The 16,656-nt window shown below is 30.0% G+C and overlaps 1 protein-coding gene across 1 annotated transcript; it reads left to right on the top strand.

The window, feature by feature from the left end:
* The first annotated feature begins 5,902 nt into the window (after positions 1–5,902).
* Positions 5,903–11,910, top strand: LOC132950911 (uncharacterized). The gene is made up of 6 exons (XM_061022528.1): positions 5,903–6,674; positions 9,755–9,845; positions 10,143–10,242; positions 10,320–10,439; positions 10,520–10,678; positions 11,007–11,910. The coding sequence occupies exons 1-6, from the start codon at positions 5,903–5,905 to the stop codon at positions 11,064–11,066; spliced, it is 1,302 nt and encodes a 433-aa protein (XP_060878511.1). The 3' UTR covers positions 11,067–11,910.
* Positions 11,911–16,656: the final 4,746 nt, after the last annotated feature.

Here is a 16,656-nt window from a genome sequence, read left to right as displayed (position 1 = left end):
CTCCAAGTATATACTTAAATTATTGTTGCCCAGGTGGAGTAGACACTACTTCTATATCCATCATTATCATTTCTCATCCAGTATTAAAAGCAGATTGTTGTGTGTTGAAGACTAGACTGAAACAAAGTGCATGATAATATAATGTAAGTTTTTATTACTTGGTACAAAAACAATAAAATCATTTTAATATATATAAAGCAAACAATATTATTCATAATTAATAATTATCAGTCATAAGTAAAGACCGGATTTATATTCTCTTAAAATACCTTAAATATGATGCTAATATTCTCGAAAAAACCTTAAAATATTCTCATTATATTCTCTTAAAAATTTTAAAAATATGCTAAAATATGCAAAATATACAAAAAAAAGCAAAAATATGCAAAAATAATTAATAAACATCATTATATTTACTTTAATATGCATTTAAAATTTTTTTTTTTCAATTTTATATTAATAGTGAATTAATTATTAGGTATTTAAAGTTTCGTATTCTAATGGAATATTATTGCACTTTAGTAAGAGTTTTCTGGGTACGGTAATATTAAAATTAAAAATAAATACAAATTTTTTCTCACAATTTACGAAATATTCCAAAATATGCTAAATGAGTTAAATATTCTCTAACCCATAAAATATTCTCAAATATGCAAAAAAAACTTTTTTCTATGCATTCAGAATTGAACAAATAATCCACATTTTTTACTCTCATAAGACTGCATAGACCCAGTAACGATATGTAAAAACATATAAATCCGGTCTTTAGTCATAAGCTTATAAACATACGTTTACTTAGTACCTATACGATAAATAATTGTAATGTAGTAAAAATATATATGAATGTTTATAATTAAGATGTATATTTAAATACTTGTATATTAATATAATACCTATATATTATTGTAAATTGTAAACTCATAAGTCATAGGCCCCCAAACCAATCTATTCAGTTGGGCCCATTACCTTTTCGAAGAAATAAACAACAATACAATACAATACAATGCAGTAGAGGATCCAGAAGTCACCCAAAGAGGGGGGGGGGGAATGAATTTTCAAAAAAATTTTTTTTGCTTAGCCAAATATTATAATTAAAAATAACGTTAAAAAAAGAGCCAAGGGGGTTGGCGAAAGCCCCTTCGCCCTCTCCTCGTATCCGCCACTGATACAATAATACCAAGTTAGTCGTTTTTACTTAATTCCACCTATGGTGGCTTAATATAATCAATTAATATAAAATCCTAACGTAACCTAACCGTACTGAAGTCCGATGAATAAAAAAAAAACCAAATTTAACCCATTTAAAAGTAATCTATTTTCTTCCCAGAGGTCTAATCTAAACACAAACATTAATTTATATATACCTATATATATATTGACAAAAAATAATAATACAAATCAACAAACATGCCCGATTAACCAATAGCAACCAATATATAATACAAAAGTCCAAAAAGGAGTAAGTACATAATAGGTACAAAGTAGAATTTTTACATTTCAAATTACTTTTAATAGGTACGAAGAGTGTTTTTTTTAAAGTATAAAAAAGAAATATTAGTTAATATTATAAACCTAAAAATGTTGATTACTCAAATTTTGAGTTGAAGATAATATCCGGTAAGAATCTAATATTTTTGAAAAGTCATACAACCAACTTAAAATTAATATATTTTATTAATTGGATTTTTAATTATATATAAGTTTCAATTTCAGATTTTATAAACATTAACGGTTTTATGATTATATTTTTTAGTTTTTAATTTTTTAAAGGCAATTTTAGTGTAAAGTTACTTGTCGTGAACACGTCATTTTGATTGTTTGGTCATAGTTAAAAAATAACCATAAACATGGACTTGTGACGTTTATTTTATTGATTATAACTATTACGATTTTTATTTTAATATTATTTAGACTAGAATTTAAAAGACAAATAAAAATCATAAGAAAAAAAAGTAATATATTTATTATACTTATATGGTTATATTATGTACAACCATTATAAGCTATTTAAATAGTTACCCATATATCTTCCATAATAATATAAATACTCGCAATTTTTATAGAAAATAAATGAACTCGCATCATATTGTTTATGAACATAATAATTATAACTATTATCAGTGATTACCGTTCTAAATTAAATACAATTTATTAATACAATTTCCAAATTGTAAATGGATATTTTATAAAACAAATTGTGTTCATACTTCATACCATGTAACAATAATAATTGTTTTAGAGTAAGTATTATAGTATTTATGATAACATTATAAATTATATAAATGCGATTCAGTTTTAAGTTGAAACAACAATAAGTACAATAATTACTAAGTATGTAATAGTCTAACCTTATTATAAAAAAATGGTTAGTAGAAATGTAGATTTATTTCAACAAAAATACTTTTCATTTGTTAGTGCTCACTAGCATAGTTGTATAGTTATCGTAATAATTGTAGAATAATTAAAATAATGTTCTTAAATCTCAACAATTTTTGAGGAACTTTTTGAATTCTTAGAGATAGGTACAGTAAAATACAATTGCTTACTTTACTATGTATTGCTATTTCAATCTCAAATCTCGTATTTTTAATATTCACCAAATAATGCATGTGTAAATGTTAATTAAAATTAAGTACCTAAAAAGGCTTATCACATTTTTCATTATATTAAATTGATCCACGTGTGTCTATATTATTTTATTTGTTAAATTGTAACTTATACGTTTACCTACAGTCAGTGGCGTGACGAAGGACTTTATTTGAGGCACGTGCCTCAGCTTAAAGGGTGGTGGGTGTACTGGAGACTAGGGGCATTTCACATATAGTAAATAATCACACTAAGACTAAGCCAATCATTCTCAGTTACCATTTAAGTAAATACGTAATTATTTATATAAGTATTTATAATTACTAATATAAATTATTGTGCCTCATAAGTTAATGAAGTTTGTCACGCCACTGCCTACAGTCGTTTTTTTCAAATATTCATCGAAACAATAAATTGTGTGACAATGGCGGTAAGTGAGCCATTTCAGTTGCGGGCAACATTTTTGGCACAGGTGCACAATATCCACCAACAAGCTAGTATTTGATATGTTTGACGAACAATATTTATACGTTCCTGTATATTAATCTAATTTGGACAGTAACTTTTCCATCCACCGGGAGGGAATGGTATATTGTATGGCCAGTAGCGTAGCCGGAAGGGGTTTTTGGTGATCAAACCCCTCCCCCTCTCATTGACGTTTTTCCGCTTATAAATGTATCTATTATTTATATAGGCACGAAAACTGTAAAAACTTGGTTTAATTTGTGCTTAAACCCCCGCCTGCCCATTTCATAATCCTGGCTACGCCACTGTGTATGGCAAGGGTGAGTTGTGAGTTTGTGACTTGTGAGCTATTTCAGATTCGTGGTTGATGTTTACGGCACGAGCCACACAAACTATTTTTGATCATGCCTTCGCCACCTCCAAAAAAGGCTTTATCGATATTATGGTAATGATTCTGACTAATTCATAATGAACTATTCTTGCTGTTTTCGGTACATTTGATATTCTGATATAATAAATAAAACGTATACTGTTTGCGCCCGGAACGACAATATTATTATTACTTAGGTAGGTAAGTTTATATCGCCAGAATATTATAATTAATGGCAGTATCGCCGACCGCTCCGCGCACCTCCAACCACCCTACCCAAACCATACACATATTTAATATTATTCGCTACCGGTAAAATTATTTGTACACAATTTTGTTAATTATTATTTTATTATTTATCGATCGCAAACCCGTGTGGTTGAATGTCCGATCAATTATTGCCGTTATTGCTTAAGTTTTTTTTACTTTTTATGTGTGCTAATCGCCAAGTTCTTTTTATTGTAATAATATATTTTGATATATTCGACGGCTGTCGCCACCGTGTTTTATATTATTATTATCTGTCACAGCTCGTATAGCCACTGTCATTTGTGTATAATTATTATTGAATATTGTATTGTTGTGACCACCAACCGTCGTTATATTATCGTAACAATTATTATTTATTAGTGGTGCATTAAGAGGATGTCAGCGCACTATTTGTTTTCTCTCTTTGACCCACGCGCAACATAGGTGGACAAAACGCATTTGCGCAATTTTAGATTGTATTGTTATCTGACTTTGTATTTGAGTTTCAAAATAAACAAAAAAATGTTGTAAATTTAAATTATGTTTATATTGTTTTGAAACAATATTTAGAGAAATCGATATGACATTCCCTCAAAAATATTATTCTCTATCTTTTTTGTGATGGGTGATTTTACTCTAAGATTACTTAAAAACATAGGAAAAACGAATCTGCGCAAATGCGTTTTGTCTATGTTGCGCGTGGGCCAGAGAGAGAAAACCAATAGTGCGCCGACATCCTCTTAAATTACACTTATGTAGGCATGTAGCGGCTGGCCTGTCTTCGCACCTTATACATGTTGTGAGTACCTGCTTATTATTATTTGTTGAGCCAGTAGGACTATATTATTATTATTATTATTATTATTATGATGTATATAGTATACATTTTTTCGTCAAAATACAACAAAAAGTGACGACTTATAATATTGAATTGCCATTCACTACTTGAGTAAAAGGTTACCTTTGTAAATTAGTTATAAGTTCACATACACACCCCACCCACACACTAGCAATCGCAGGATTTGCTCGGTGAACCTGGCCCACCTTCTGTTGAATGCTAAATACGTCATATTATATACACACAATCCCGTAGGTCTAGGTCGGTGTGTAATAGGAGTGCGCGACAAAGTATTTTGGTGACCGGGCCCACAGCCTATTGTTGTACGTTGCCGGTGCGAACATATATACGTATTTACCCGCATATTGTGGGTAAATTACTTTAAAAAAGTAATGAAATTACGTTACTCGTTACTTCAAATATTTTTATTTAAATTAAATTTGCGTTACCTAAAATTATTTTTATCACATTACATTACTTTTTCATTAATAAAGAAGTGGGTTACTAATAACGTTACTTTTTTTTATCATTTTTTTTAACCATATTCAATTCATATGATTCAATTATTATGTTTATATTTTCTAATCATAGACCCAGTGACAATAGACCTATTTTGGTATTATATCCAAATTTATAATCATCTCACCTATATACTCATGTCATAAATCATAATTAATTTTTATTAAATTTTATTTTTAAACTGAACTCTTTTCTTTTTGCTAATAAAGTGATAACATTTATTCCTGGAATGTTTAGTAATATTATTAACTATATAAATTATCGGAATCAAAAATAAATATAATTGATTTTTAATTTTTCTGGGAAATCCCATACCTATCCCATACATTCAAAACTATTATTTTGATAACGTGGGAAATAACGCGTTAGTGCGTTACTTCATAGAAATTACTTTTCATGAAATTACTGCTGCGTTACTGAAAAAGCAATTGCGTTACAGTAATTTGTAATTTGCGTTACGTTACAGGAATTTTGTATTGGGGAAGGGGAGTAGTGGCTATAGGGTTTTTATTAAATCATTTTTTAATTTGATACTATAATTAAGACTAAAATAAACATGGCCAAAGGGGGGGGGGGGGCTATAGCTAGCCCCCATAGCCGGGCCGATTACGCCTCTGATGTACATTGTACGTCCATATAGGTATATTAATCTGATTTGAGTTACTTTCCACCTGCTGTGTAGCGCAATAATTCCTACTCTACTGTCCTCCGGTCAGAAAAAACATTTACTGTCCAATGGACAGAAAAAGATTATTTTCAAACGCTTCAATCGACATTTAAAATTAAACTCCCAGTGCAAGCAGGACAAGAATAAAATAATTGTTGTATTGTATACGTTTTCAGAAACCATTGTCGAAATTTATCGTCTTATAGTAATGACGACGCCGAGGGTGACAGCGTTTACTGCACTGGCATCATCAGGAGACTTAACCATTGTAGACAATAAGCTGTTTAAAGCTATATGCTTACATCAAATACTGGATCCCACCAACGGCGGTAACCGATTTTGCAGGTTGATGTTAATGGCGTTCATGTTTGTGTCGCTCGGCGTGCAGATCATTCAGTTGGTCGGCCTTTACTTCGCGGTCAACGACCTGCAGCGGTTCGCGTTCACTACCACGACGCTGTCACATGCCTTTCTGTGCATGGCCAAGGATTATGTGTTGTTGACGCACGCGGACAGGCTGCGCGACAGCCTGGAAGTGGCCAGGTATGAGTTCACGCCGTGCGGCGCCCGGGACCAGCGCATGGTGCGCCGGTCGCGGGCCGTGTTGTCCACGGTTCTCCGCACGTTCACCGTGCTCAGCTGGGTCACGTGTTTCATCTGGGTGTTGACGCCGCTGTTCACGATGGACGAATACCTTCAGGTGACGAATACCGATGACACCGTCTCCCGTTACCGGGTTACCATCTTCAACATGTGGTTGCCGGTGTCGGTAGCCGTGTACAATGCGACGCCCATTTGGTCACTCATCTACATGGTCGAGGTGATGGCATGTGTATTTACATCATTTAGTTGGTTGCTGTTCGACAGTTACGTGGTGACTATGTGTGTCACGTTCAACGCCCAGTTACGCACCGTGTCGACTAGTTGTGCGACAATTGGCCACCGTGACTGCTTCGCATCGTTGTCACCGCACGCCACGAGTTCGTACTCGATCAATTGTTACTATGTATTATTATTAGTACTTAGGGATGGATTACTGACTTTGAGAAATACAAACTATCAAGGATTTGGGCAGTTAAAAACTCAGTTAATTTTAACATTTAAACATAACTTTTTTTAATTAAATTTTTGACTTGACTGATTTTCTTTAATATAAACTTAATACATAATAACTATTGTTATTTTTAATCAATACCGAGTTTCATTAATATATAAATAATTAAATAATAAATACAATACAATTATTATTGGTGATACATTATATTGTATAAACATTTACTTTTTATTATTTTAAACCATATTATACTGACTATTTATAAATTAAAAATAATAATAATAACTTAACTTAAGCTAATAAATTACTGACTATTTATAAATTAAAAAAAATAATAACTTAACTTAAGCTATTAAATTAATTGTAAGTTTACATATAACATTTGAAAAAAATAGAATATTTTCCATCAACTTACCTTAAACTCAATTAAAAATTATAACTAACTGGCACAGGCTTGCTGATACTGTTTGAAAATCAAGAAAAATGTAAAACAATTTAAAAATCTAGAACAATTCGATCAGGTATAGTTAGAACTTAGAGCGTAAGACTGCAGATTATTTGTTTTTATTATTCTTGTAAGTACACTGCAGTTTATAATAATAATATATTTATTTTATTTCCAATTGTTGGTAAAGTCAGTTTTAGCCCATTGTTATTTATTAATTTGAAAGTTGTAACTAAATTTATTTTATTATAAGATCAAATATTATAAGACATAAACTCGATAGGTACTGCAAAGTGAATTTCCCAGGTTTTAAATTTATCGTTATCTATAGTTGAATTTAATAAATAAATACGTTTAAAGTTAATTCTCTTCTGAATGTACGTGTGGGAAGTTCCCCCCCCCCCCCCTCGTGCTAACCTCAACAAAAGACCACTTACAAAATACTTTCAAGTTGTAAAATTCTTTTTAACTTGTAACTATATTATTTGTTACACATTTTTTTAAAACTGATGTCATCACCATTTTCGAGAAATAATTTTTTACCCAGTTGAATTTTAAACATTTTTAAATTTATCAACCTCAATTTGTAACTTTTTGAATCGAACTCGTGTTACGCAACCAACGACAGGTCTCTTGTAGTCTTTCGTCGCCTATGGCATAATTACATGGGGTGTAGCAAATAAAAATCATCTTAATAAACTACAAATAACGCAAAATAATATTCTAAGAATAATCTTAAATAAAACACGATACTTCCATGTTGATAAGTTGTTTAAGTAATTAAATATTCTAACAGTGAAAACATTTTTAATACAAAATTTACTTTCTTAGTAAAAAATAATCAAATTAAACCTATATTTCCCATTATTTTAACACCAGAGGTAAAATTAACAATATGTGCCGTAATGTGCATAAATCCACTACTTTAATAATTAATCTTATTTTCTTAATAGCATAATAAATAGATTGTAAATTACTTAAATGAATAAAAAAATTAAAAAAAAAAATAGCATAATATGAATTACGCGATTATTCAAATAAGTGTTTTATTAAAATTAAAATTAACAGAGTGGCTACTGGCTACTACAATAAACTGCTGATCACTCACCTAAATTGTAAAGTTCTTATAATTAATACTCTATCCTTTTATATTTGTACCTATGTGTTTAATTATCTCAAGTATAGATTTTAAAGTGGGGCCCTACACTATAATAATATTATGTTATATTTATAATAATATGCTTTAGAAGTTCCAAGTACCCAATAACATTTTTAAAATATAACACAAAACTAAAACCATTCTTCTTCGTTTAAATATAATGTAATTACTAATTTCGTCCAAACTTGATCTTCAAATATCTATAAAAATAACTATGTTTATATATTTTTTAAATCTATGGTTAATGTATGAACTACTTGCGGGGAATCCTTGGCTATACAAATTTAAAATTGAATACATTTTTAACTGCAAAATAATTTATAAATTTGAACTTTAAATGCTTTTAAAAAAACCTAATGTTATAACAAAGTGTGAGAAGCTTTATACATTTTTCAAGCTTTTTGAACCAACGAATACAATTGCATAGATATTTAAAGAACAAAATCTAAAAATATCAACAATTTATAATGTCCGCGAACATCAAGTCAAAATATTTTGAATATTTTATCAAATATAAAAGATGATAAAATAAATATATGGTGTAAATTTCAATTATTCGTTTTTGAATTACAATCAAGTAAGAAAATCGCCCCATAAGAAATTGAGTGAATACCCAATGTTGTAAAAATTTTAAACACTCATAAAAATGTAATATGGTACTTAGGTAGACATTTTTTTTTCTTGATAAATTTAGACAAACTTATAAGGAATCTGGTATTAAATTTTAAAATCTTGGATATAAAAACAAAAATTTTTATGAATTTCTAATTATTTTAAAACTTATAAGGAATCTGGTATTAAATTTTAAAATCTTGGATATAAAAACAAAAATTTTTATGAATTTCTAATTATTTTAATTTATTTTTTATCCCTCAATGGATAATAAACATTATAAGGTTCATTTTACTGTTTGGAGCGGTCTTAACATTTCATATTAATTAATATATATTAAAAGTAATGATTTCAGTATACAATATTTCTTGTCTAATATATTTTGATTGCTTAATAATTTTAAATCTGTGTCAATCATGTGCAGAACTTCATTGTCACGAATAATGTGTTGCCAAATGTATGCAGACAATTACAAGTTGTTTTAGATGAATTAATTGAGATGGGGTGAGAGGTGATCGCCAATTTATCAAAGCACTGATATGATGTAGTTTAGAATATAAAAAGTGTCTTTAAAAAATAGTTATAAATTAATATTAATATACTCATTTTTTTCGATACGATTTACAGTATTATGAAAAAAAAAGTTATCGCTAGTTTTTAAGTTTATTTGTCAGAGGCTAAAATGTATGTAAAACAGAAATCCAACAGCTACACAAAAGGCCACAGCTACACAAATTATAGTCATATAAAGTTTTGTTTGGCTCACATTATTTTTTGATACCTGTTCTAGGTACTCATAACATAAAAATTGATGATAATAATTTATCTAATTGTTATGATGAACTGATCAACCACATAAAAGATAATCAAAATATAATAAAGTGAGTGCAAAATAATGTATCATTTAAATACACGAGTATAATTATAATTTAATTAAAATGCTGTAATCAAAAATTTTGTACTTAAAATGTAGCGTATCACATATGTATGACATCGTTAAATTGTATATGTATCTAATTTAGATATTGCTTTGAAATATATTTTGCTACAACACATAGAGGCCATAGAGCAATGGTGATTTTTATCATCTGACGAATGTATTATTCTCGTCATTAGAAGTAAAGACTAAAAAGTATGACTAATAACTTCTATTTTTTATTTTTCAACCGCATATATAGGAAGTATGATGATTTTTTTAAAATTATTCAACTTGTCGTCTTATTCCAAATAATCGCTGGTTCGTATTCTGTAATAACATTAATATTTCTCACTGCGCTGGTAAGAATTTTATTTTTACCATAAATATATTTCATAAACACATTTTATAATCAAATTTTCATTTTTATTTTATCAAGGCGTATCTTATAGGTTGGTCAATTATATCCGGACCCGTTTTAAAAGTATTTTTTGGTTTTTTGTCACTTACTTTTGAACTCTTCTTGTATTGCTATGTATTCAATCACATAGAAACTGAGGTAAGCAAACAAAAAATAAAAGACAAACTCGTTTTGTTTGAAAAATATCTGATTTAAATGTTGCTAATTTTTATTGACAGAAATGTAAGATGAATTTTGGATTGTACAGTAGTAATTGGACTGTAATGGATTTAAAATTTAAGAAGACATTGTTTATTGCTATGAACATGAATTCAGCTCACAGGCGAGTGATGAAAGTGACACCAACGTCCATCGTAAATCTCGAAATGTTCTCCAATGTAAGCACTTCATATTAACTGATTACTATTATTTTAATATAATCGTAATTTATAACTTTATAAGTATTTTATACCATATGTTTATTTTTTCTGAACCTTTATTGTATCTACAGTTAATCATAAACATTATATTTATTTATTTTTTTATTGAAATTAATCTACAATCTATACATTTTTTGTACAATGAGTAGGTTTGATAAGTGACAAATAAAAGGTTAACATGAATCGTGAGATTAGGGAGGATACCCAATAGTAACACCCTTTTGAACATAATAGATATTACAAATGTATTAAAAATTATAATAAATCTGAAACTGATAATTTTCAGGTGATGAACATGGCATACTCGATAGTATCTATACTATTAAATTCAAGAGTCCAGAAATGAAGTGTACTAACTTCTAATTTATGAATTCAACTAATGACAGCGAGTAAAATATTAGATAATATTAGTTAAATCACACTGTATGTTTATAAAATACAAACATTAAATTACTTATATACATAGTGTTGAAGTACACAGATATACAGAAGTTAAAGGTAAATAATAATAAGATCGGATATATATAATATAATAATAAGTACGGACCCTCCAGTCAAGCTTACACGACATGAAGAGACCATGGTCACCAGAGTACGTACTAGAATCACACACTCCTATCTTATGCGTAAGGAGCTCAAACCCAGGTGTGAAACATGCAACTGTGAACTCACTGTAAATCACATACTCCTAGAATGCCCCATTTACCACAACGCCAGAACAAAAACAAACATAAACACCACTCAAAGACGCACTCGGACCAGGACAAGAAAAAACCATAACAAATTTCATCAAGATGGCCGACCTCACAACGAACATATAAGACAATGGATAAACGAAGCCACATTATAATTATTAACATTTAAATTATATTTATAAATTATTAATGTAAAAAAACCAAATTTCCTATAACTAAATGTTACCACCAGTCATGTAAACCAGTAGGCTAATAAACTTTTGTATTTGGAGCCTTAAATTAAATAAAAAATAATAATAATAATAAGTATAATGATACAATGTACAATAGTGTTACTAGCCGTAATAAAATCAACGACTAACTATGTACGCCCGGCTACACTACACAAGACATAAAGTATTATAAAAATGTATAGTCAGCGTCTGCTGAACTACAGTGTGAATATATTACTTATACACTACATTATATAGGGGGTTTTGTTTATCATTCCAACACTTTTCCTTAATCAATATACCCTTATACATCAAAATGTATAACTCCTAATATCTCCTTTAGCTCATTGAACCGCGTTCGTGGAGTTGGCTTTGTCATAATGTCCGCAATCTGCTCCTTGCTGGATATATACTCCAATGTAAACAATCCCTCATTGAACTTTTCCCTTATATAGTGGTAGCGAACATCTATGTGCTTTGTTCTTCTGTGAAACTTTGGTTTTTTTATGAGTTTAATCGCACTTTTATTGTCTCCATACATTGTTGGCACCATTTTTGGCTGGTCCAGCAATTCACCTAAAAACAATTTTAACCAAGTTAATTCTTGTACTGATTGACTTAATGTCTATGTACTCTGATTCAGTTGTGCTAAGGCTAACACACTGTTGACGACGTGAACTCTGTGCTATACTTCCAGAGTGATCCCGATGTTGACCTTCTTGTATCCAAGTCACCTGCATAGTTTTTATCTAGAACTAAATATCAATCCAAAATTAATAGTTCCCTTTAAATATTTTAAAATTCGTTTCACCGCTGTCCAGTGTTGTTCCTTTGGATCCTCGATGTATCTACTAACTATATTTACTGAAAAAGTTATGTCTGGTCTTGTAATCTGACTGAGATATAATAAGCTTCCGACTGCTTCACGATATGGGACTTTACTAGTATTAGTATTTTGTTGCTTGTCATCTAATTAATGTTGAGGGTCTGCTGGTATTTGAACTGGATTTGCTTCAGACATATTGAACTTCTCCAATATTCTTTTACAATACAACCCTTGGTGCATTACAATTGATCCATCAGATTTTTGCTTAATTTCTGTACCTAAAAATTGATTCAATTCTCCTTCGGTAATATTGAAATGTTGTCTCAAATATTCCATTAATGCGTTTACATCCTGACTCGATGTAGCTGCAACTAGACCATCATCAACAAATATAGCGACAATTAATACTTTGTTATTTTCTATATTAACAAAAACACAAGGATCTGCTTTTGTTTCTAATAGATTAAAGTTAAAAATAAATGTTTTGAACTTTATGTTCCAACATCGTGGTGACTGCTTTAGACCATATAAACTGCGTTGAAGTCTGCACACCATTTCAGTACCATCGTTAAACACTTCTGGTTGTCTCATGTAAATTTCTTCGTCCAAATCTCCATATAATAAGGCTATTTGAACATCAAATTGTCGAAGTTGTAATTTCTCTGCTGCTGATATAGCTAATATGGACCGAATTGAATCGAATTTTACTACAGGACTAAAAGTTTCATTAAAATCAATACCGAATATTTAACTATACCCTTTTGCTACTAGCCTAGCCTTGTATCGATCAACATGTCCACGAACATTGTATTTTGTTTTATACACCCAACCACAATTTACAATAATTCTGTCCTTAGGTAAATTTTCGAGAGACCTTTTTCCGTTTTGTTCAAAAGATTCCATTTCATTGTTCATGGCTTCTATTCATTTTTCTGAACTTTGTGACTCCACAGCTTTCTTGAAATTCACTGGATCGGATTCGACTACGAAAAAGGTTGAATTATCATAACGTAATTGGTTTCTTAATATTACTTCTGTCTCGCAAGTTGTACACGTTAACATTTGACCCATCTCCTTATTCATATTCTTGATTTTCATTGTCATCTACACTTATTGATCCAAATTCATTTTCCATGACTTCATCTCCTTCTGATTTATTGCTGTGTTCTAATGAGCCGTTTTTGTGTAAGCTAAGAACATCAATGTTATTACTATCATTTAAATTATTAGAACATTCTACGTTGGTCATTTACAACACTTTCATCCTTGAAAATGACATCTCTACCAAGTGACACCTCGTTATTTTCTTTATAGCAAATACGATACCCTTTTGAAGTTTCTGAATATCCAACAAAGTATCCTTTTCGGCTTTTTGCATCCCGCTTCTTTTGTTGTTGTTTTGGAACTAAACTATATGCATTTATTCCAAATTCTACGAACTTTTCTGTTTTAGGAAGTTTATAAAACCACAACTCGTATGGAGTTTTACATACTTTCCCTGAATTACCAGTATAATTTAAGGAGAACACTACTGTATTGACTGCTTCTGTCCACAGTGATTTTGGAAAATTCTTGGCATAGATCATTGTTGATGCTGCCTCACAAATAGTCCTCATTGAACGTTCAGCTTTTCCATTTTGTTCAGGAGTATAAGGTACACTTGTTTCATGCTTTATACCAAGATGATTTAGAATTGATTGAACTTCGGAATTCTTATACTCTAATCCACAGTCACTTCTAATAATTTTAATAACGTTTTTAGTTTGAGTTTTTACCAAACTCAGAAAACAATTAAATTTTTATTTAACCTCAGATTTATGTTTCATAAAATAAACATAAGTATATTTAGAATAACCATCTTTAAAGATAATGAAATAGCTTTTACCTCCTTATGAATTCTCTTCCATGGGTCCACATACGTCGCTATGTATTATTTGCCCTGGTTCAGTAGTTATTGTTTCGCTCTGAGTGGACGTCTCCTTATGCTGTTTGCCATAGATGCATGGTTCACAGAATAACTGTCCTTGTATATCTGTAAATTGTATTACATTGTGTTTTAAATACTCACGAACATGTTTGTCATTCTGATGACATTATTTTGTGCCAGTGTTCTAATGATAATTTCTTAACTGCAACGTTAGCACAGTGTCCAATTTCCTGTGAAATATCTGTTTTGATTAGCATTGTAAACAATTTATTCTCACGAATACCGACTGCAATTACACGATAATTAATTTTAAATGTACAACCTTTACTGTCTGTCACCATTGTAATTCCTTTATCAAGGCATGCCCCGCAAGAAAATAAATTTACCTTTAGATCAGGTACATATAAAACATTTTCTAAGTAGCCTTTTATCCACTTATTGTGAACATAAGTATGAATATTTATTTTACCTTTCCCGACTGCCATAATGTGCTTACCATCTCCAATACGTACAGGCGAATACATGTCAAAATTTTATAATCGACGAACCACTCTTTCCGATTTGTCATGTGGTCGCTCGCACCTGAGTCCACATACCATTTGTTTGAGTTATCGATTTCTTCAATTTTTCTTTTTACACCAATAAGCGCCAAACCGGAAGTTGATTTATTTTCTTTTTGTTCCTTTTTGAATGTCCTGCAGTCCTTTTTCCCGGTACTGTTTTTTTACAGTGATTGCATTTTCCTGGATTTGTATTATCATATTTGTTCACGTATTTTTGACTTTTATTATACTTGCCTTTGTTTGCAGTCAAAGCACTACTTTCAGCACCATCGTCACAGGTCTCTTGTCCTTGCACTTGTCGTGTTTCTCCCACCATCAATCAAGTAGTTAAGTGTTCTAGCGTTCTATTTGCTCTATTCATTGAGTCCCATGCACTGTAGAAGTGCCTATAGCTATCAGGTAATGTCATCAACATTTTTGTAATCAACATTGATTTTGAGATAGGTTCTCCCAATTGTTTTAGTTGTCTACTTAGATTTTCTAATTTTGAAATATGACCTGCTATATTGTCTTTTGGATCCATTGTATAACGATAGAACTTTTGTTATAATATTTTAGATTCTGAGCGAAGCGATAAATGTATTGATTTTATAATGATGTGTGTTTTTTTTATTTTTTATCTGACCTAACCTTTTAGCACAGTAAAAATGCTTGGATTTTCTTTAACAGTAACTTTTCTGATAGGAAAGTGAATCTATTTGGTACTTTGGGGGGTCAAAAGTAAAAATTTCCCAGTAGTTTTCAAAAGCAACGTGAAAAACAAAAGAAAAGGGTGGGTAAGTGGATGTCGCTCTGCTGTACAGTAGGTTACAAGTGGGTCACTGTTATGGATGGTGTTAAATTTGAATTCAATGACATAATATCATTGTATAAGAAAAACGATTCTGAGCGAAAACGGTCAGTCAGCCTATGATATTACCAAGTATATTTGATGATATTATTGTGAATAAAGTAATTTATATATAACCTATTTACGTGGAACCTTGTTAAATTTTAAATCCTTTAAAATCCTTTAAAAGTTAAACATTTTATACATTTTTAACTACAAAATAATTAATATATTATAAATTTGATAATTAATGTTGTCAACATTTGAACTTTAAATGCTTATAAAAAAAAATTGTGCCTATGTATTTTTAATATTTTTCAACCGCTATTAGAACGATATTTAAGGAGCCTTACATTAAATTTTCACGCTTTTTACCCAACAAAAAATTTTTTATTGATATTTATAGAAAAAAAACTAAAAAAATTGAAAACTGACAATGCCCGTAAACAGCTTACAAAAATACTTTTGAAAAAAAGTAAAAAAAATAAAAAAAAAAACACACACCTTTGTAAAATCAATACATTCATCGCTTCGCTCAGAATCTAAAACGGGAATTTCGAGTAGTTCACTAGCTATCGTTGTAAATTGTAATAGATAAGAATATAAGATATAATCCTACACCTATTGGCTATTACCTACAATTATTTATGTTAAATTAAAATTCAATGTTAGGAAAATGACAATTTAAGCAGTTAATTAATGGAATGTTTTAAATTTCTACGATTATATTTGTGTGAATATCTAATGTCATTAAAATGTAGAACAGCCATTGGAGTACAGGACTAAACTAAAATACAGGCATATTATTATTTTTTTGTATTTTTTTTTTTTTTTTCAAAAATTATTAGGAAATTTAAAAATACATTTTTCTAATAAAACCGGCT

Source organism: Metopolophium dirhodum, chromosome 8, assembly GCF_019925205.1.
Source record: "Metopolophium dirhodum isolate CAU chromosome 8, ASM1992520v1, whole genome shotgun sequence".
Classification (NCBI taxonomy): domain Eukaryota; kingdom Metazoa; phylum Arthropoda; class Insecta; order Hemiptera; family Aphididae; genus Metopolophium; species Metopolophium dirhodum.
Note: the sequence above shows the minus strand (reverse complement) of the source record. Positions and strands in the feature narration are given on the sequence as shown.

Bases quoted from the DNA above. Each gene is read 5' to 3' on its own strand.
- LOC132950911 (XM_061022528.1), top strand. From the start codon at position 5,903: ATGACGACGCCGAGGGTGACAGCGTTTACTGCACTGGCATCATCAGGA. The intron at 10,243-10,319 runs GTAAGAATTTTA...TATTTTATCAAG, and splicing joins TAATATTTCTCACTGCGCTG to GCGTATCTTATAGGTTGGTC. The intron at 10,679-11,006 runs GTAAGCACTTCA...GATAATTTTCAG, and splicing joins ATCTCGAAATGTTCTCCAAT to GTGATGAACATGGCATACTC.